Source organism: Chelon labrosus (genome assembly GCF_963514085.1).
Source record: "Chelon labrosus genome assembly, chromosome: 14".
Classification (NCBI taxonomy): domain Eukaryota; kingdom Metazoa; phylum Chordata; class Actinopteri; order Mugiliformes; family Mugilidae; genus Chelon; species Chelon labrosus.
Window position 1 is genome coordinate 4689188 of NC_140347.1, and position 18278 is coordinate 4707465.

The 18278-nt window shown below is 41.7% G+C and overlaps 1 protein-coding gene across 1 annotated transcript in view; it reads left to right on the forward strand.

Moving 5' to 3' along the window:
- myt1la (myelin transcription factor 1-like, a) overlaps window positions 1–18278 on the forward strand; it is a 55006-nt gene that overhangs the window by 29342 nt on the left and 7386 nt on the right. The window contains exons 8-16 of the mRNA XM_084560443.1: window positions 1463–1553; window positions 4787–4897; window positions 5914–6134; window positions 8508–8791; window positions 10317–10541; window positions 15742–15893; window positions 16870–16938; window positions 17341–17403; window positions 17487–17570. Of these exons, the coding sequence (XP_084416569.1) occupies window positions 1463–1553; window positions 4787–4897; window positions 5914–6134; window positions 8508–8791; window positions 10317–10541; window positions 15742–15893; window positions 16870–16938; window positions 17341–17403; window positions 17487–17570 (1300 nt within the window). The remainder of the gene's footprint in view (window positions 1–1462; window positions 1554–4786; window positions 4898–5913; window positions 6135–8507; window positions 8792–10316; window positions 10542–15741; window positions 15894–16869; window positions 16939–17340; window positions 17404–17486; window positions 17571–18278) is intronic.

The window sequence follows — 18278 nt, forward strand, 5'->3', positions numbered from 1 at the left end:
AATCACGCTCACTGTCCTCACAGGTAAATAAATAACTAAATAAAATTATACTTTAGATTAGATTGATTTTCGTTCATGCCCGGCAGGCCAGTGGCTGGTGTTGCACCTGCAAAACAGGTGCACTATGAATAGATATCTGAGTTATGTTTTCCTCCAGCCTCAGAGTTTTGCAGAACTGTTGCATTTAGGGCAACTGCTGAACATCTCCATAAGTTTAGAGCTTGGTTTGTAGTTTTGCAAAACACAGACTTTTTAATGAAATCGGCAATGATTTTCTGATATTTAAAATTATATTATATTTTGCAATGCTAAGCAACCTGTAGAGGCAAAAAAACGGAAATCATTACATGGAAAATTGTGGAAAAAGCACTATTACGCAGGATCTGTGTACTTTTTGGTGTTTTAAGTTTGGTTTTTAGACTCTAAAATAAAAAATAAGGGTTTGTTTAAGTAAACTTACCTTTCCTCTGTTAATCTATGAAAACAGAAACCAGAAAGAGAAGTAAAGGAGAAACCAGTGGTTATTTGATTCATATAAAAGCAGATGTTTGTGGAGAAGAAGAAGAAGTAGTTTCCATCAGTGATTTCAAATCTTTTCTCTTGGTCTAAACGTAGCACTGACTCTCATATGTAATTTTAGACTTTCCGACACAACAAATGTCAAGTAATTTACTTGATTCTTAATGATCTTAACTCTTATTTATTGCTTTTTATCGTTTTTATTTTATTTTAGAGTCTAAAAACCAAACTTGAAATACCAAAAAGTACACGTATCCTGCGTAACAGTGCTTTTTCCACAATTTTCCATGTAATGATTTTAGTTTTTTGCCTCTGTAGGTTGCTTAGCATCGCAAAACATACCATAATTTGTCAGAATAATTTTAAATATCTGAAAATTGTTGCCACTTTCATTAAAAAGGGCTGTTTTCTACAGTATCCGTACAGTATACTACAAGAGGCAAATCAAAAGGAAAAGCTTGTTCAACATGAACATTATACTTATTAATTAATCAATAACTCAATAATTAGTCCTTCTGGTGCAAAAATATAAACGCCATCACCCACCCAGTTGTTCCTCTTCCATCTAGATGTTAACAGTGAATGCCAAACGTCTGCATCCAGCACACTCTCATCTCATGCAATTTCATGAGATGACCGCAGTGATCAAAAGGCAAATGAGCTATGTGCTTCCCCAGCAGGCGGACGGATGGAGAGTTGGTGGAAATCAAAGAGGCAACACATTTACCTCGAGCTGAAATGAGCTTTTTTTTTTTTATTGGCCACAACATTCTCCGTGCAAGAAGGAGCGCTTTCGCTCGTGATTCACGCTCGCTCTGTGAACGTCGTGGCCCGCTCTTGTGTGATCTGTGCATGCCTTGACCGTCGAGCCGAAGGCCCGTTAACTCTCCTGTCTGCTCCTAACCCCTCGCTGTCTTTCTCATCCTTCTCCTGTCTGTCAAAGTCCTTGCCATGTATGAAAATGTTTTAAAGTGCCCTACTCCCGGCTGCTCTGGACGGGGTCATGTCAATAGCAACAGGAACTCGCATCGCAGGTGAGTGAGGGGCCCTCGAGCCCCGCTGCCGTCAGCTGATCCGCACCTCTGGCCCGTGAATGTGGCCGAGGTTTCTGATCAGACTGATGACGTTTAGCTTCTAGGAGAGTCTGTTTCAGTTGTGGTGGCAATGAGCTGGAATGGCGTCCACTTTTTTTGTTTGTTTACAGTTTAGTGTTGAAATGCAGTGACGTAACATTAGACTAAAGGTCTCCAGGCTGAAGTGGTGCAGTTTAAACCTTCTTCTACTTCTTCTGGCTGTAAAATCTGAAAACAGAATAAGAAGTTACTGTGTTTTACATGAAGCATTCACGCAAAGACGTACAGTATGAAAAGATCTACAATGTTTAATCAACAACCTGAAATAAGCCCCAATTATTCTTATTCTGAATGTTGTGTTCTGTCTCCTACTGAAATAGTGGACAAATTAGGAATAGCAGTGAAAAAATTACACTTAATGTCTTCTAATTTTGGCAAATTGATGCCATGGGCCAGATTAAACCCCCCGGTTACTGGGTTGCATGTATATGCAAAATGTTTGTTGCACATTGCACGATTGGGCTTTCTGGTGGGCCATTTTTGGGTGATGAAAAAGCTATATCTGGCAACAGGAGGGAAATTAGGAGGAAAAATTCATGTAATTTTAAATTGCTGGAACTAAATTAATGGACACGGGAAACTTAAACAATTCTCCTGTAGAAATAAAAATGTTTTCTATAGATTTCATGTGATGGATGCCAAATGGCACAATTTCTAGCTCATTTGTGTTTATTCTCTTTTCTTTTTCCAGAAAGCATAATATAGTATATTTGGAAACAGATTTCGGTTACACCGCAAATGTCAAATGACGAGGTGAAATATGAAAAATAGGGATGCCAAATAGCCAGTAAATTAGCAACATAAAAAAACTCCACAACTGACTGTGGATGTCTCTCTTACATTCTGACACTAGGGTTCGATTACTTTTACACATTTTGCATATGGGATGCCAAATGGTGCAAACAGTCTCTATCTGCTATTACTGATTGTCCTCTGAACAACAGAGTTTTGTTATGCAGGTATTCCTCTAATTGTTAGTAGGAATGCTAAATGGTCACATTAACAGAATATTCTGAACACATTGTCTACATGATTGTGTTTGTTTGGAGAAGCTTTTATTAAAACAGTCCAACCCTTAGTGGACAAATAAGGAATAACAGTTGCTTTTATTGAGAAATTCTAGTTAATATCTTGTAATCTGTGTAATTTTTTGTTGCACTTTGCACAATTGGACTTTCTGGTGGGCCATTTTTGTGTCACTGGCCATATGTTTGACACCCCTGATGAAGAAGCTATATCTGACAACAGGAGAAAAACTGTCTCTCTTCTTTTTCCTCCCCACCACAGACGTGTTAAATCGCTGGAACATTTTCAGGTTCAGCTGCTCGTGTGAAAGGGACAGATTTTTAATTTTTGCCGTGTTTGAGCTGAAGGTGTGTCTGCGTCACATCAGCAGCTCGGCTGTTTAACAGGCAGAGCTGAGACGCAGGCAGGCAGGCAGGCATCACCCACAGAGACAGACGGGCACATTTTAGGATTGTGTAAAGTGATTAGGTTTTCCACCGACGTACCCACTGGTTCATGTGCACACATCTTCACTTGCACATTCATCTGCACACACACACACACACGCACACACACAGACACACACACAGTCAGACAAATTAGCTCAAAGACAGCAGCACACGTGCGCTAGCAGACACCATCTCTCAGACTGTGTGGCTGCAGGGTGTGTTATGTAGCACAGCTCCACCGGGAGAGGAAACAAAAGCAGGAGCTAGCTAGCTTAGCTGCTGCTAGCTACCAGCTTGCACGGCTTTCATGTCTGGCAGTCACCATGGAAACGCCTTCACGGCAGCCTCAGCAGCAGAAAGCGCCGCCGTGCCGATCCATCACACACACACACACACACTCCCAGCATCCTGTAAAATGATATTTAATTTATTCGGTGTGTGTGTGTGTGTATGAAGCAATTAGGAAGTTTGTAGTTTTGTAAACAAACTCTGCTTTAACCAATCAGCTTCTGTTTTACGGTCAGAACCTTTTTGGTACACTCCTATCAATCTCATTTTAAATCTGTTTCAAAAGCAGGATCCTTTATTCATAAGTGAATATTTCTAATCCCTCATTCAGTCAGTCACTGCAGTCGATGGCTTCCTGTGAGGTCAACAAGCGACTGACGAAAAGAACGATAAAAAAAAAAAAAAAACTGTGAAGGTGTCGCCTGTTAGCACTCGTCTTTGTGAGTCGGTGTGAAGCGACAGTTTTGTCAAATGAAAATGTATTTCTGCGGAAGATAACCACGACACGCTCACAAATCACGGGAGATTGAGATCAGCATTCACAGGTTCTCACCTCCAGGTGTCAGTGAACAGGCGTTCAGTAGCTGCTTAAATTAGTTGTTTAATTAGTTTTATTACTGAGCCACTAGTAGGTGGTTGACGAGTAAACTAGACAGTCAGCAATAACATTGACCAGTTAGTTAACAGGTAAATCAGCAATCAGACGTCTATAACGTAGACAGATATCAGCCAGTAAACCAGTTAAACCATTAGTCAGTACACAGTCAGTAAACCAATAAACCCCAGTCTGGGGAAACAACAATCAATTGTCTATAACGTAAACAGATATCAGCCAGTAAACCAGTCACACAGCCATTAACACCAGTCAAACTCTCACCATCAGTCAAACCATTGGCCAGAAAACAGTCAGTAAACCAGTCAAACCCATTAATCAGCAAATCGTTGAACTGGTCAATTATCAGCCACTTAAACAAATAAACCAGCCATTAAACCAGTCAAATTACTCTGTCTCTAAAACATCATTCAGTCTCTGAAACAGTCAGTAAACCAGTCAACCCCAGTCTGTAAAACAGCAATCAGAAAGTCTATAAACTGGTCAACTATAAGCCAGGAATTTAAACCAGTCAACCTATTAGCCTGTAAACTAGTCACATCATGAGCCAACAAACAGTCAGTAAACCAGTCAAACCTTAAGCCTGTCAACCAGTCGTCATAAAGTTGCCCATGTTTAAATCCATTATTGATTCTGAAGTGCTGCTACTGAAGGAAGAACTTCTGTTTATTGAGAATCAGATGTTCTGTGTTTGTGTCGGTAGAGTTTTTAACCAGGCCGTGTTCTCTCTCTCTCTTTCTCTCTCTCTCTCTCTCCCCCTCCTCCCCCTCCTCCATCAGTCTGTCCGGTTGTCCCATCGCTGCTGCAGAGAAGATGGCGAAGGTCCACGAGAAGAGTCACACGACCGAAACTGGCAGCAAGACCAATCAGACGTCAGACCGCGTCCTCAGGTACCGCCCACTCTGACATTACACAATGTGTTTCTGTACAGTGAGTTTTGTAATGCATATTCTCAAATTGCCATGGGTTAGGTTGGGAGGCAGGGATGCCTAATTGTCCAATGATGACATCACACTTGCACATTGGATGGATAGTGAAAGGAAGTTGTCTGAAAAATAATTCAGAAAAAGCCTCCGTCATTTGTGCTACAGTTCAGGTTTTCATGAAGTGAAAGTTGAAGACTTCTTAAAGTAGGGATGCCAAATATGTTGTTAATAGCCAGCACACAAAAAAAGTACCCATTTTTGTCATTTTTTGGCTGATGTTAGTGCGACTTAAACTGTTATTGTCAATTATTGATTAGGAATGCCCATGTGAATTAAATCAAGGATGCAAAATGGTGCAGTAACTCTTGCAGATCACACCAACTTTAATGGACAGGGGAAATGCAATTACTGGCAGCTTTTCAAAAATCAGCTGAAGAAATAAAATCTTTTTCTTTAGATTCCATGTAATGGATGCCAAATGGCACAATTTGTAGCTCATTTCAGTTTTTTTTTTCTTTTGTTTTTCCAGAAAGTATAATATAGAGTATTTGGAAATGGATTTAGGGTACACCACAAATGTCAAATGACGAGGTGAAATTTGAAAAATAGGGATGCCAAATAGCCAGTAAATAAACAGCATAGATAACACTGAAACTGTCACTGTGGATGTCTCATACATTCTGACACTAGGGTTTGATTACTTTTACACGTGTTGCATATAGGATGCCAAATGGTGCAAACAGTCTCTATCTGCTATTACTGATTGTCCTCTGAACGACACAGGTTTGTGATGCAGGTATTCCTGGAGAATTTGGATGCTAAATGGCGCAATGGTCACATTTCCAGTATATTCTGAGTCTACATTATTGTGTTTGTTCTTTGATGAAGCAAACAATATAAATCCTGTTTATGCTTTATAGTAAAATCAGGGATGCTGAATGGTACACATAACAATTCCACTCCTTTGGTTGCACTTTCAGGCCAATGTGTTTCGTCAAGCAGCTGGAGATTCCCCAATACGGCTACAAAAACAACGTCCCCACCAGCACGCCGCGGTCCAACTTGGCGAAGGAGCTGGAGAAATACTCCAAGACCAGCTACGATTACGGCGGCTACGACGGCCAGCACGGCGGCTACGGAAAGAGAGGCCCGACGACCAAGTCCCACCACGGCCGAGACACCTCACCGAAGGGATACGATGGTAAGATTAGAGTCATAAACTGAAATCTAATAATGTTTTGTTTGGTTTTACACTTTTGTTTCCTTTGTTGTTGGTGAATAAGATGCAGTAAGATTACCAAGCGTCCGAAATGTAATTATTTAGCTGGGTTTTATTCCACTGTTGTTCCAGATTATCCTCTGGCAAACGTTAACAACATTTATTGAAAATTCATGTTCCCATTCCAAATTCTTCTCACAGGTAAATTAAAAATCGGCATAAAGAGCAAAGACAGAAGCAGAATTATTGTCAATCTTTTGTTTCGATGAAGGAACAAAAAACACAAGAGGATCCCACTGTGAGGGATTTCTGTTCGCTTTTTCCTTTCTGGGGGAGAACATTTTGTACTTGACGATAAAAGCATTGTAGCTCGCACACAGACAGGCATGCATAACATGCTCAGTACTTCATGTATTCTCTTTGTTGTAGCTCTGGTGTTTTCCGCCTCTCCACATGGCTGGAGTGAAAAGCAGAGCAGAGTTATGGAAATGCCAAGCTAAGAGCCTGCCTCCTCTGAGCAGAGGATGGAGGGATGGAGGGAGGGAGGAGGTGTAGATGGAGGGATTGTGAAACAGGAGAGAGATAATGGAGGCGAGCCCTGTTTCTTTGGCTGGGAGCCATTAGTGAGACGATGCAGGCGGGAGGGAGGTTTTTTAGACGAGGTGTCTGAGCTCCCCCTCCGTCACGACTCCCTCCCTCCTATCTAGCTTCCCTCCCTCCATCAGCATCACTCCACCATACCACTGCCGTGTCATTCTTCTTGCTTTTGCCCATACAGCTGCTTCTTATTCTCTTCTAATTTCACGACTCTGTCTTTAAAACAGTGAGGCCCATGTCCGTCTTTAACTCACAGCAAATCCCATAAAAAGACATCCAGCCACTGCGTTAATCTTTCTCCAGATACTTTAAGACATCGGTTGTTCCAAACCCAGTTGTTCACAAATCTATCTAGTTTCAAAATTTAGTCTCATTTTGATAAAAAGGACAGTTTGGCTAGTGAAGAGTTACCCAAGAAACTAATGGTCTGTTTCAGAATCAGAATACTTTATTGATCCTTCAAGGACACAGTTGCAAGGAGACAGAGAAAAATACAAATAGAATAAAATAACAATATAAAAATACAGTACTTTACTACCTACTCAAAGAGTTTTACAGTCACAATGATTTGTGGGGTTAGGATGGTCCATGTACCAGTAATCAAAACACTAACTCTCAAGTTTGTGGACAACCCGCTTTACCTCCTGTAACAAGGTGGATACACTTCATTTGTTGCAGATTTTCAATTTTGGATTAATGCACATTTGGTGCACTAGTGAGTATTTACTAAACTAAGTTCGTCACATCATTAGGAACTGATCAGATCAAAGCCTCAAGCAGATGGGTCGCCCCATATGAGCTGGGTTGTGCTCAAGGTTTCTTCCTGCCCTAGTGCTACTTTAAGGCATCTTGAGATATTTTGTATTGTTTGTGACATTATATAAATAAAATAAAATGTAAACTGAACAGATGCATCTATTTTCCAATCAGCATTTTTGGTTTAAATTAAAGCTGGGATGAGGGACAGTTATCTCGATGTCAGACTCATTCCAATTTTATCACATGGTTTTTGCAGAGGATCCTCACCTCGGCCAGTTTATTGACTACATTTATATGGACAATATTTCCTCCTTCTGATTGAAATCATTTGGATCAGAGTTTCCAAATGATCATATCAGATGGACTGTTCAAGCTATAGGACTTGCTTTGACGTGTACAAAACAGTGGAGTGTTGAATCTTGTTTTTCTTCATCTTTAACGACAACCCTGAATGTCTAGAGTAGAAGAAGACGAACCATGTGTCCACGTCTCCAGCGTTGCTGTCCACATGGGTTATAGCTTGGTCCATCTTGTTTCAACAACTGGTTGTTTTTCTACCTCCATGTTTCTGTCCCTCCTATGGACATGCAGACATGCTCATGGATTTATTCCAAAAAAATGTCCTAATAAATTCCTATAGGTAACATTTTTCTATTGAGCAGAATAAATCAGATTCTCAATTTGACTGAAAACTCCTTCAGATCAGGTCAGTCTCTTCTGATTGAAGCAGTTTGAATCAGGTTATCAGTGGACTACAAATGTCCATGGAGGAGTAGCAGGTTGTTTATATTTTTTATACATTAAATCCCATAAAATTCTCCAGCCTTTAGTTTTCTCTCTCTCCCCCTCTTTCTTCTCATCACTCAGTCCATTTCATGCATCTTTTTACATCCAAGAGAATGTCTTTGTAATTTTAGATCCCTGTAGGAATCCATCTGCTGCACAGTTTGGCCGAATGCCAGCATCAATCTAACAAATCAAGCATGTGCCTCCGTGCAGCTAAGCGCTACTGTAAGACGTCCAGCCCGGCCAGCAGTACGACCAGCAGCTACGCTCCCAGCAGCAGCAGCCTGAGCTGTGGAGGAGGAGGAGGAGGAGGCGGCGGAGGAGGAGGAGGCGGAGGAGGAAGCAGCGCCAGCAGCACCTGCAGCAAGAGCAGCTTCGACTACACTCACGACATGGAGGCGGCCCACATGGCGGCCACGGCCATCCTCAACCTGTCGACGAGGTGCCGGGAGCTCCCGCACGCTCTGGGAGGGAAACCCCAGGACCTGCTGACACAGGTAATCTGAGGCGGTGCACGTCTTACAAACACATTCACGCTCAATGGCAGGCTGGAAAGAATAAATATCAGTCCAAGGAAGGGCTGATTTATTTATATAGCACAACTCAAACACAGAAGAGCAAAGGAAAAAGCATCAGAATAACAACAACTGAAGAAAACACACAAAATGAAACAAAAGTAAGATATAGATGGACAAAGATAACATTTAAAATGCAGCTGCAGTGCAGTAATAGCTTGTAATTGCTGTAGGAAACAGATCAATGAAAGGCATACGAGAGCATACATTTTAATGCAGTTTGAAGTCGGGACACGTTTGACATCATTAGACAGGAAACCATTACAATAGTGCACCCTGTAGAGGACAGCCTGAGTCCAGTTTGGACATGATGCCTCTAATTCATGCTGTTTGATTCAGTGGCTGCCAAGATGGTGCTGCTGCTGCAGCTCAGATCTGAATCCAACGTAGCCCTTTGTAGCCCTGGAATTAAGATAAACTTAAATTATTTTATTTGTTTTGTTCAGATTTTTAACCTAATTTAAAGAAATGTCTTTGCACATAGTCTAGAATTTGTAAAAAATAAATCAGAGTGTCATCTGCGTAGGGGTGATAAGCAATCTTTCTGTCCTGTATGATTTAAATGTTGATTAACAGTGGTCCAAGAATCAAACCTTGCGGGACTCCATGTGTAATGGATTTACTACTTTTATTTAAGGTCACCAATGGCAAATTCATCAAAAGGAAAGTGTCAAAGGGAAAAATCTAAATCCAACATAGCTTTGCTTTTTGTCTTTGTAGCTGCTGAATGAAGCTAATCATAAATTATAATTATTTCTTTTTTTTTTGCTGATCATTTAACTTTATTTAAAGGAATTTAAATGAGTCCAGGTATTTGCTTGCTCTATATATCAACAAAGAGAAACAACATGAGCATAGTCAGTGTGAAAATAAATCAGAGTGTCATCTGCGTAGAGGTGATAAGCAACATTAATGTCATGCATGATTTGACCAATAAACAGCAGTGGTCCAAGAATCAAACCTTGAGGAACTCCGTGTGTTACAGCGGTCTGCTCATATTTATGGTGACCAATGCCAACATCTTCCTAAGACTGTTATGAAACATATAATAAACATCAAATAAAGTATTGGTCAATCAAATTTCAACCATCAGATGCATCCTCCTCATCCAGTTTTCCTTGTTTTGTTCAGTCTCTGGTGAGTAATTATATCAACAAACAAATAAAATTAATTGCTGGGATCTGGAAACACGATGGTGATGTGGTGCCTAAGGATAAGTGAGATGGGTCAAACGAGTCAAGTATAATCACAACAGGAAGTTGGTCTGTGTGAAGTGTATTAGCCTGGTAGTTTGAGATTCAACTTGAGAAGTCTGACTGTGGCTTAAGTTTTCAGGCAGATACTGAAATCAATTTACCACAGTCTTACAAAAAGTCTAGTGATGATTCATCAGTAGAATCTATACTTTTGGTCTTACTTATAGTCTTTGGATGTCTCTGATCACCAGAGTCCTGTTGGTGATCTGGACGACGGCGGCGTGGTGGACGTGGCCGGTCAGCCCGGCGGCCCCGAGGGCAGCGGGACGGTGTTGACCCCCCTGCAGCCGATGTCGCCCCAGCGGCAGGCTCTGCTCAGCAGCCGCTGCTACCAGCTGAGCGACACTGACTGCTGGGACCTGCCCGTCGACTACACCAAGATCAAACGACTGGGAGACGAGCCGGACCACAAAGAGGTAACGGGAAGGCCTGCGTCGGATTTAACTCCTGTCATGTCAAGCGCTGCCAGTATGAATTTTGTGTTTTTTGCAGTGAAGGGCTGACCCTCGCCCTTTGCATCTAACATGTCATTTAACTCTGTCATAGCTTCCAATGCTGTCATGGCGTCCATTCTTTATACAGTCTATGGCGTGAACACACCATAAAGGTGCGTGGGAGAGGCAATAATGTCTGTAAAGGTTCTCTGAAGCTCTACAGTATTAAATTCGTATTTGCACAGTTTCAAGTGGAGAGAAAAAAGAGAAAAAACCTCCAAGCTTGGACAAACAGCAACTTCATGAAGTTTGAATACTTTGCATTTGGAGGAGTTACAGATGATCATGAAAAGAAGTTTTACAGTCTTGTTAATTGTCACGACCTGGCAAGAGACCAGACGTCTGAGTTACAAAAAATAATGTCAGTAAATTAACCTCACAAGTAGGCAGCGTAGCAAGGCCACGAGGAGCGTCATCATAAAGAGCGTTGACTTCTTGCAAACAAAGACCCTCGAACTGACACTGCCATAACACTAAGGTTTACAGCTTTGAGTGGCAGCACTTTAATTTATGGGTTTCTGTTTCCTACATTTCCTGGAAATATATTGGTACTAATCATTTGGTAATAAAAAGTTCACAGACTGGTGATTTGCTTCTTTTTAATTGGAATTAAAATTACATAATATAGTTATATATAGTTTTTTCCTTGTTAAACCCCTTTTCGTAATGTCTTTTGTTTTTGTAGATTTCTCGTTTCGTCATGTTCAGCTGAGCTAAAAATTCAGACACTAGAAATAAGCGGCATTAATTAATGGAAAGTGCACCAACAGAACAATGTCTGTTTTGCCTATAATTAGCGGCATGTTACAGTCGTTGTTCCTCCCGAGGTAATTATTAGATAATTATTAGGAATTTACTGACTCACCACAGATTGTTTAGTGCTGTGGGATATTCCACAGCTTCCAGTTCACAGGACTCATGTTTAAAGGAGGTTACGGCAGATCAGACTGTAGAAGTGACTACGGAGAATAAAAATACACCAACTGGACAGTCCTCCAACCAATCAGAGCCAAACTGGTGTCAACATATTCAACTCCACAGCGCTTAGATGACGTGTATGACTGCCGTTATTCCTCTGTCCATCACCACATTAAGCCCCGCCCCCAAACAATTTGATTGGCGGAGGCAGAGGAAGTTGAGCTGGCATTGAGGCTAGTATTTTATTTGCAGGTTTAGTTACGGAATTATTTTATTAGACGCCTCTTTTTCAAACAGGACAGAAACTTAGATTGACAATAATAATGGGGAACGATTTTAATTTAAAGGAGAAATTATCTGAGTTTGCGTAAAAGTTGAACTTAATTGTAACAATGCAACTCCACACCTTCTCAGATGACATGACTACTGTTACTCTTCTGTCCATCAGCACATTAAGCCCCGCCCACAAAACGATCTGATTGGTCCAGCAGATCTTTGCAGGAGCAGAATCAGTTCCCAACTGAGAGACTCCAGAACAACTTTCCAACCACTAAAACATGTGTAGGCTAGTATTTTATTTGCAGGTTTAGCTACTGAATTATTTTATTAGACGCTACTTTTTCAAACAGCACAGAAACGTAGAAACGATTTTAATTTAAAGGCGAAATTGCCTCAGCTTGCGTAAAATTGAACTTTTCTTCTTCCTCTGAGATGTTGGCCTTCATCTTAATTGTACCAATGCACCTCCACGTCTCTCAGATGACGTGTACGACTACGGTTATTCTTCTGTCCATCACAACATTAAGCCCCGCCCCTAAACGATCTGATTGGCCTAGCAGATCTTTGCTGGAGCAGAATCAGTTCCCAACGGAGAGATTCTGCTCCTGCAAAGATCAGCTGGGCCACAAAACATTTCTGGGTGGGAGAAGTTAATCAGAGCACCTCAGCTTTAATCAGAATCAGTGCCAGTAAAACATTTAATAGCTCTAAATGTCACGTTTTCAGGCGTGATGAAAGAGAAAGGCGGTTTGATAAAAGCTGAACTATCCTCAGACCAGCTCTAAATGTTGCTCACGCTGCAGCCCTCACAGTTATGATTAAGGGCTTTAACCACTTGATTTCAGACATATTTGGGCAGCCTGTCCACTGATCATGCAAAGTGAGGATAATTGGAGGCATGAAATTGAGAGATTTCAGGAAGGCAGAGTTTATATTACGGGTGCGCGCATAGATTAAGACATGATTAGGTTTTATCTGCTGTGTAAAGCTGCGATGCCTGCTCTCTGGTGCAGAGCAGGAAAGCTGCAGACTGAATGTACTCTGCGAGGGCGTACCGCTGGTTGCCCGGTATAATTTTTGCATCACTTTACATACGTAAGAGGACTTTTTCGTGAGTTTGGAAGGGTTCGGGATGCGCGCACGCACAACTTCGCCAGCCCGAGAGCGTTGAGGCGGCGCAGAGCGGCGGCGCTTGGCAAAATTCCACCTCGCCGCTCGGTTTCTGTTTTTGTTTCTGCCCCTGAAGCCGCCAAGAAGAAGAAACAAAAAAAGTTGAACAAACTGGTGAATAATAAGTAAAGAGGAAAGAAGAGGAAATAGCGTCACTGTGTTGTGTCAAGAATACGACACGTTGATCAAGAGATTTACTGGAGAGACTGTCAAAGTACTCTTTAACAGGAGCTCTGGAATGGTCACCTGATTAATAACGAGAGCAGAAAATAAAGTTTTACATCTTGGAAATTATTAATTTATGATCAAATATGCAAATCTTTTCTTAAAGGCCTCGTTCTCAGACTCCTGCTCGAGATTATCTCATCAACTACGTGTTTTATAAGAATCATCTGAGTGTCATGAGAAAGGTAACACTTACAGGTTTATTGCAGAGGTGTGAGTATCAGTATACACACTGATCAGGCATATCATTATGACCACCTTCCTAATATTGTGCAGGTCTCCCTTGTGGTGACTCATTAGAGAATGGACATGGGCCTTCTGAGGGTGTCCTGTGGTGTTAGTGGGGGGCCTTTGAGGGGAGGGGCCTCTGTGGATCATCCCACAGATACTTGATCAGTTTGGGATCTAGTGAATTTGGAGGCCAGGTCAACACCTTGTGATGTTCTTCATGTTTTTTCTTTAGTTGTTCCTAAAGTGTTTTTGTGTGTGTGTCTGTGTCAGGCTGCATCCTGCTGGGGATGGCTGCTGAACATCAAGGAGTGTCATTGCTATGGGGTGGGGGTGCCTAGTCTGGTCTAGGTGGGTGCTACATGTCTAAGTAACATCCACACCAATGAATGCCAGGTCCAGAAGTTTCCCAGCAGAACATTGAACTGTCACAAGATGGTTTAAATGTTATTCACTTCTCCTGTCAGTGGTCATAATGTTGTGGCTGATTGGTGTACTTACTTGGTCAGAGTAAATGAAAATGCAACACAGCATAATTTTTTACCTCACTTTTAGAGTGAATAACCCTTTAAATGAAAGAAAACCAAAGCTCAACATCTTTCTCTTACCTGCACCAAGACCGATTCTGATAAGGTGAAGAATTTGCTAAATGCCGAGCTTCTTGACGTTAAGTGGGTGTGCTGCATGTGCCGTGTGGTTAGCATGCCCAGACACCGTGTTTGTTGGCAGATGTGCAGCAGCCACCTTTTAAAGAGGCCTCTCTGGTTCTTCAGGCTACGATTTAATTTGCATGACACCTTTAAGACCTCCGCTAGCAATTAGCATGAAATGAATTATACGATATTTAAACTGGAGGAGGAAAGAGATTCTGACTCTGGATGATGAGATACATGAGATAACTAATAAAACAACATCATTACAACTCAGATAATCAAAACAAACAGAAACGCCCAAAGGACACCGAATTCAAACAGCATGTAGAAGCTCCCCAATCAATGCAATGAGACTCGGTTTAGTTTAAATAAATCAGGGATTTGTCTCAGTCTGATCTTCACAACACAGGTTTGTGGAAGTGTATGATGGCAACGGACAAAGGAGCTTTCTGAGGAGCTCAGAAAAAGAGTTGTTGTTGCTCATCAGGCTGGAAAAGGTTCCAGAACCATCTCTTAAGAGTTTGGAACCCACAAATAATCCACAGTCAGACAGATTGAAGACGACTGTTCCCCTCCACAGGAGTGGTCCGTGCCTTATTCTGATTCCCTTCAACCTCTAATCTTGGAGCCTTCTGCACAAAATGAGTCTGACGAATGAGTTTTCCTCCCAAATTTATCTTTCTTTTAAGTCCAAACTTTCACTTTACAGTTTGATAAATAACCCTGCTTCATAGAGCTGGATGCAGGTGGGCTCTCTCTGCAGACTCGTTGCGCTCCCATGTGGACAGAAGCCGCACTGCATGGCTCAGACTCCCAGTGAACGCTTCAGGAGCTCAACGCCGTGCATTAAAACACCGAATTACAGCACTAATACATAAGTAAAACACGGTAGATCATCTGCACGCCTTAAATCCTCGCAGATCTGATATCACACAGAGCAATCCATGCGGCAAATTGCTACATTTGCCTCGTTGGATGCGGAGCGGTGAAGTGAAAGGTTTTAATCAGGGGAGTAATTGCGTTTGTTAATGAAGCACGACGCTGCAGAGGAGGCCGGAGCCCGGAGCTCGGCGACTGATGGGGATTTTCCTCCCAGACGGTCCTGAACGATTTCTGCTCCCGACTGGGGAGGTGTGATGCGTGGACTGCAGAGCAGACTGCAGTGCTCTTTGTTCACAAAGTCTGGCTGCTGCAGGAGGAGTTTGAACATTTCACTGAAAGCTTGACACCTTAGTGAGGGAGGAACGGCAAATATTGAAAATGAGAAAACGTTTGCACACAGGGTAGTAAACAGAGGACGGGCAAATATTTATGTGGAAATGAGCTGCAAACCAATATGCACAGAATTTTCATTAACTTATAGCTGCAGAAAAAGGCCTGCAAAACTTTTAATTACAGAAGCTGTTTATGCAGAGAGAAAAAAAGCACTTCACAATAATACACATGCAAACTTTCTGCTAAATGTACAGCCGTATAATCAAAGTATCAGTTGCTATTGTTGCCACGAGAGAAAAACAAGAAAACAAACAAGTTGCATGCAGTGAATGATTTTTTAAAGTGTTTTTTTAACTTTAATTTAGTCACAATCCTCGCGGCAGACATGTCGTAGACCTGCTCCCTGACAACCAGCTCGTAGTGACGTGTTGTAGTCGTCTTATTTCTCGTCCCTGCACCAGAGCGACGAGCTGGACCCCTTCCAGGAGCTGCTGGACGAGCAGCGCTACCCGGCCGAGGTGACCATGCCCAGCCCCAAACACCACAAGTACCCGCCCTGCAAGGAGAGCAAGAAGGAGCTCATCACGTAAGGCTCGCCCGCACCTTTACTTTTACAGGGGAACACGTTACCTCACGAGAAAATAGATTCACAGCAGCCTTTTAAAATAGACGCGCTGCACAGAAATAATCTAGAAGCTAGAAGAAGGTAGGAAAATAAACTTAAGGGTTATTTTTCTCCCATTGCATCAAAGTGATAGTTGTTTCTGTTTATATCCTCCATTCACAATGATGAACAGGTATAGCAGGTATCTGGGAGTTGACTGAAAGAACCGAAGTTGTGCAATGAAACAGAAATGTTCCAGAAACAAAGTGGATTCATTACTTGAATTGCTGTGAATTCAACGCAGCAAGATTTATACGAGGACGGACAAAACTTGATGCATTTCTGCATGAAATAACAAAAAAAAAAACAATCAAACAGGAACATTAGCCAATGTTACACATAACGTACAATAATATTACAAGACGTTCTACCAAAGAGCGGTTAAAGAAGAACAGGATGAATGTTTAGGAACGGCCAAGTCAAAGTCCTGACCTTAATCCAATAGAAATGTTGTGGAAGGACCTGAAGCAAGCAGTGAAGGAAGTGGTTCTGTTCTGACTGTTCAGCAGTTACCGGAAATGTTTAGACTACAAGGAGGTCACAGCAGATACTGAAAACAAGGCTTCGCTGACTTTTACAACTCGCAGATATGAACAAATGATTAATGGCAGATTAATTGTAATCGTCTACTTTCAGGAATTGAGTGAAAATCCGCTGATGTTTTGATTAATTTTTAGGCAGAAGTATTAAATATTCTGAAGCAGCCCTCTACAAGCAGCCTAATCTGTCTTCGATCATTTTGTTCATTTTTACTACACAAAGTTAAACATTTGCTTCTTCTTTTTAACTTGTTTCACCAACTTCAAGGGCTTTTTTCCTCAAGTAAATCCTTCCATCAGTATCATTTGTGTAGAATTACTACTTGAGTTGCAGTAACAGCGACTCTCTTCTTCTGCAGGTTGTCGAGCTGTCAGCTGGCCGACAAGAACATCCGCGGGATGATGACGACCAACTCACAGGAACTCAAGTGAGTCTACAGATGAAGTTGTTGTAACTTTGGGAACTAGACCACGCCCCATGTCCTAACCCTCTCTCTCTCTGTTCGTCTCAGTTCTCAACCCCAGCTCTCCCCATCCCTCTCTTTTCTTTTCTTCCTCTTCCATCTTTCATTACAGGACCCAGGGGGACTTGTCCCAATCCTCAGTCTCTCTCCTTGGGTTCCTGTGCATCTGAAGACCATCATCCATCCATTGCACCCCTCCCATCCCAGCATCCATTTTCCCTTACACCCTATCTACGAATAAACTTCCTTTCATCAACTAAGGCGTGGTCTTTGTCAGTCTAAATCAACGTGTAATCGTCCATAGTGATCAATAAACTACCAAACAGTATCCATTCAGTGGTCTGTGTCCTGCTCTTTGTTCCTCAGGTGTCCGACCCCCGGCTGTGACGGATCTGGACACATCACCGGAAACTACGCCTCCCACAGGAGGTACAGTTAACAGCACTTATCGCATGAACTACCTACCAAAACTTCTCTGCAGACGATTTTAAAAACATTTCCTCTCACTGCAGTCTGTCCGGATGTCCACGGGCCAAGAAAAGCGGCATCAAAATCCTCCACAGCAAAGAGGACAAGGACGACCAGGAGCCAATCAAGTAAGAGACGAGCCCAGGATCAAAATAAAACACAAACGCTGTTAATGTCAGAGTATTTATGGACTCGTTTAAGGCAGATATTAGTATTTTTGAGACAATGAAACAGTCAAAAACAAATGGTTCTGATTACAGTTTAAGATTTCTTTGGACCAAAATGCCGAAAAATCTATGGTGCATCTTTAAAGATTTCATGCCCTTCTGAATTTTCTACATTTTGACATAAACATTTCTTTAAAGTAGAGAACCCAATCAAACAAATGAAACAAACACATTATACTTGTGTATTTGTTTACTGAAGAAACTGAATCATATGTTCATATCTGTGAGGCGCTAACCTAAGTGAACTCTTGTTTCCAGTATCTGCTGTAACCTAAATGTTGCTGACCAGTCGTCTACAGCAGCTTGGAGGAATTTTAGCCCGTTGCTCAGAACAGAACTAGTTTCCTTTTATTTGTGGAAGGGGAGCTCATCTTAAATCTCTAGTTTAACACTTGAACACTCAAAACTACGATTCAATAGACTCATAGTTAATTTTGGAACTTGCAGTGCACAAACACAGGGACTTTTGAAACAATCAATCTGTTCCTAATTATTCAATTTCTTAACCTTTGTTTGACTAAAAGAACCATACCAGACCCAAGCTATTTAAATCAGTGGCTCTTTATTTCATAAAACGTGCTTGGCGTTTATTTAAGGTGTTTCGTACGT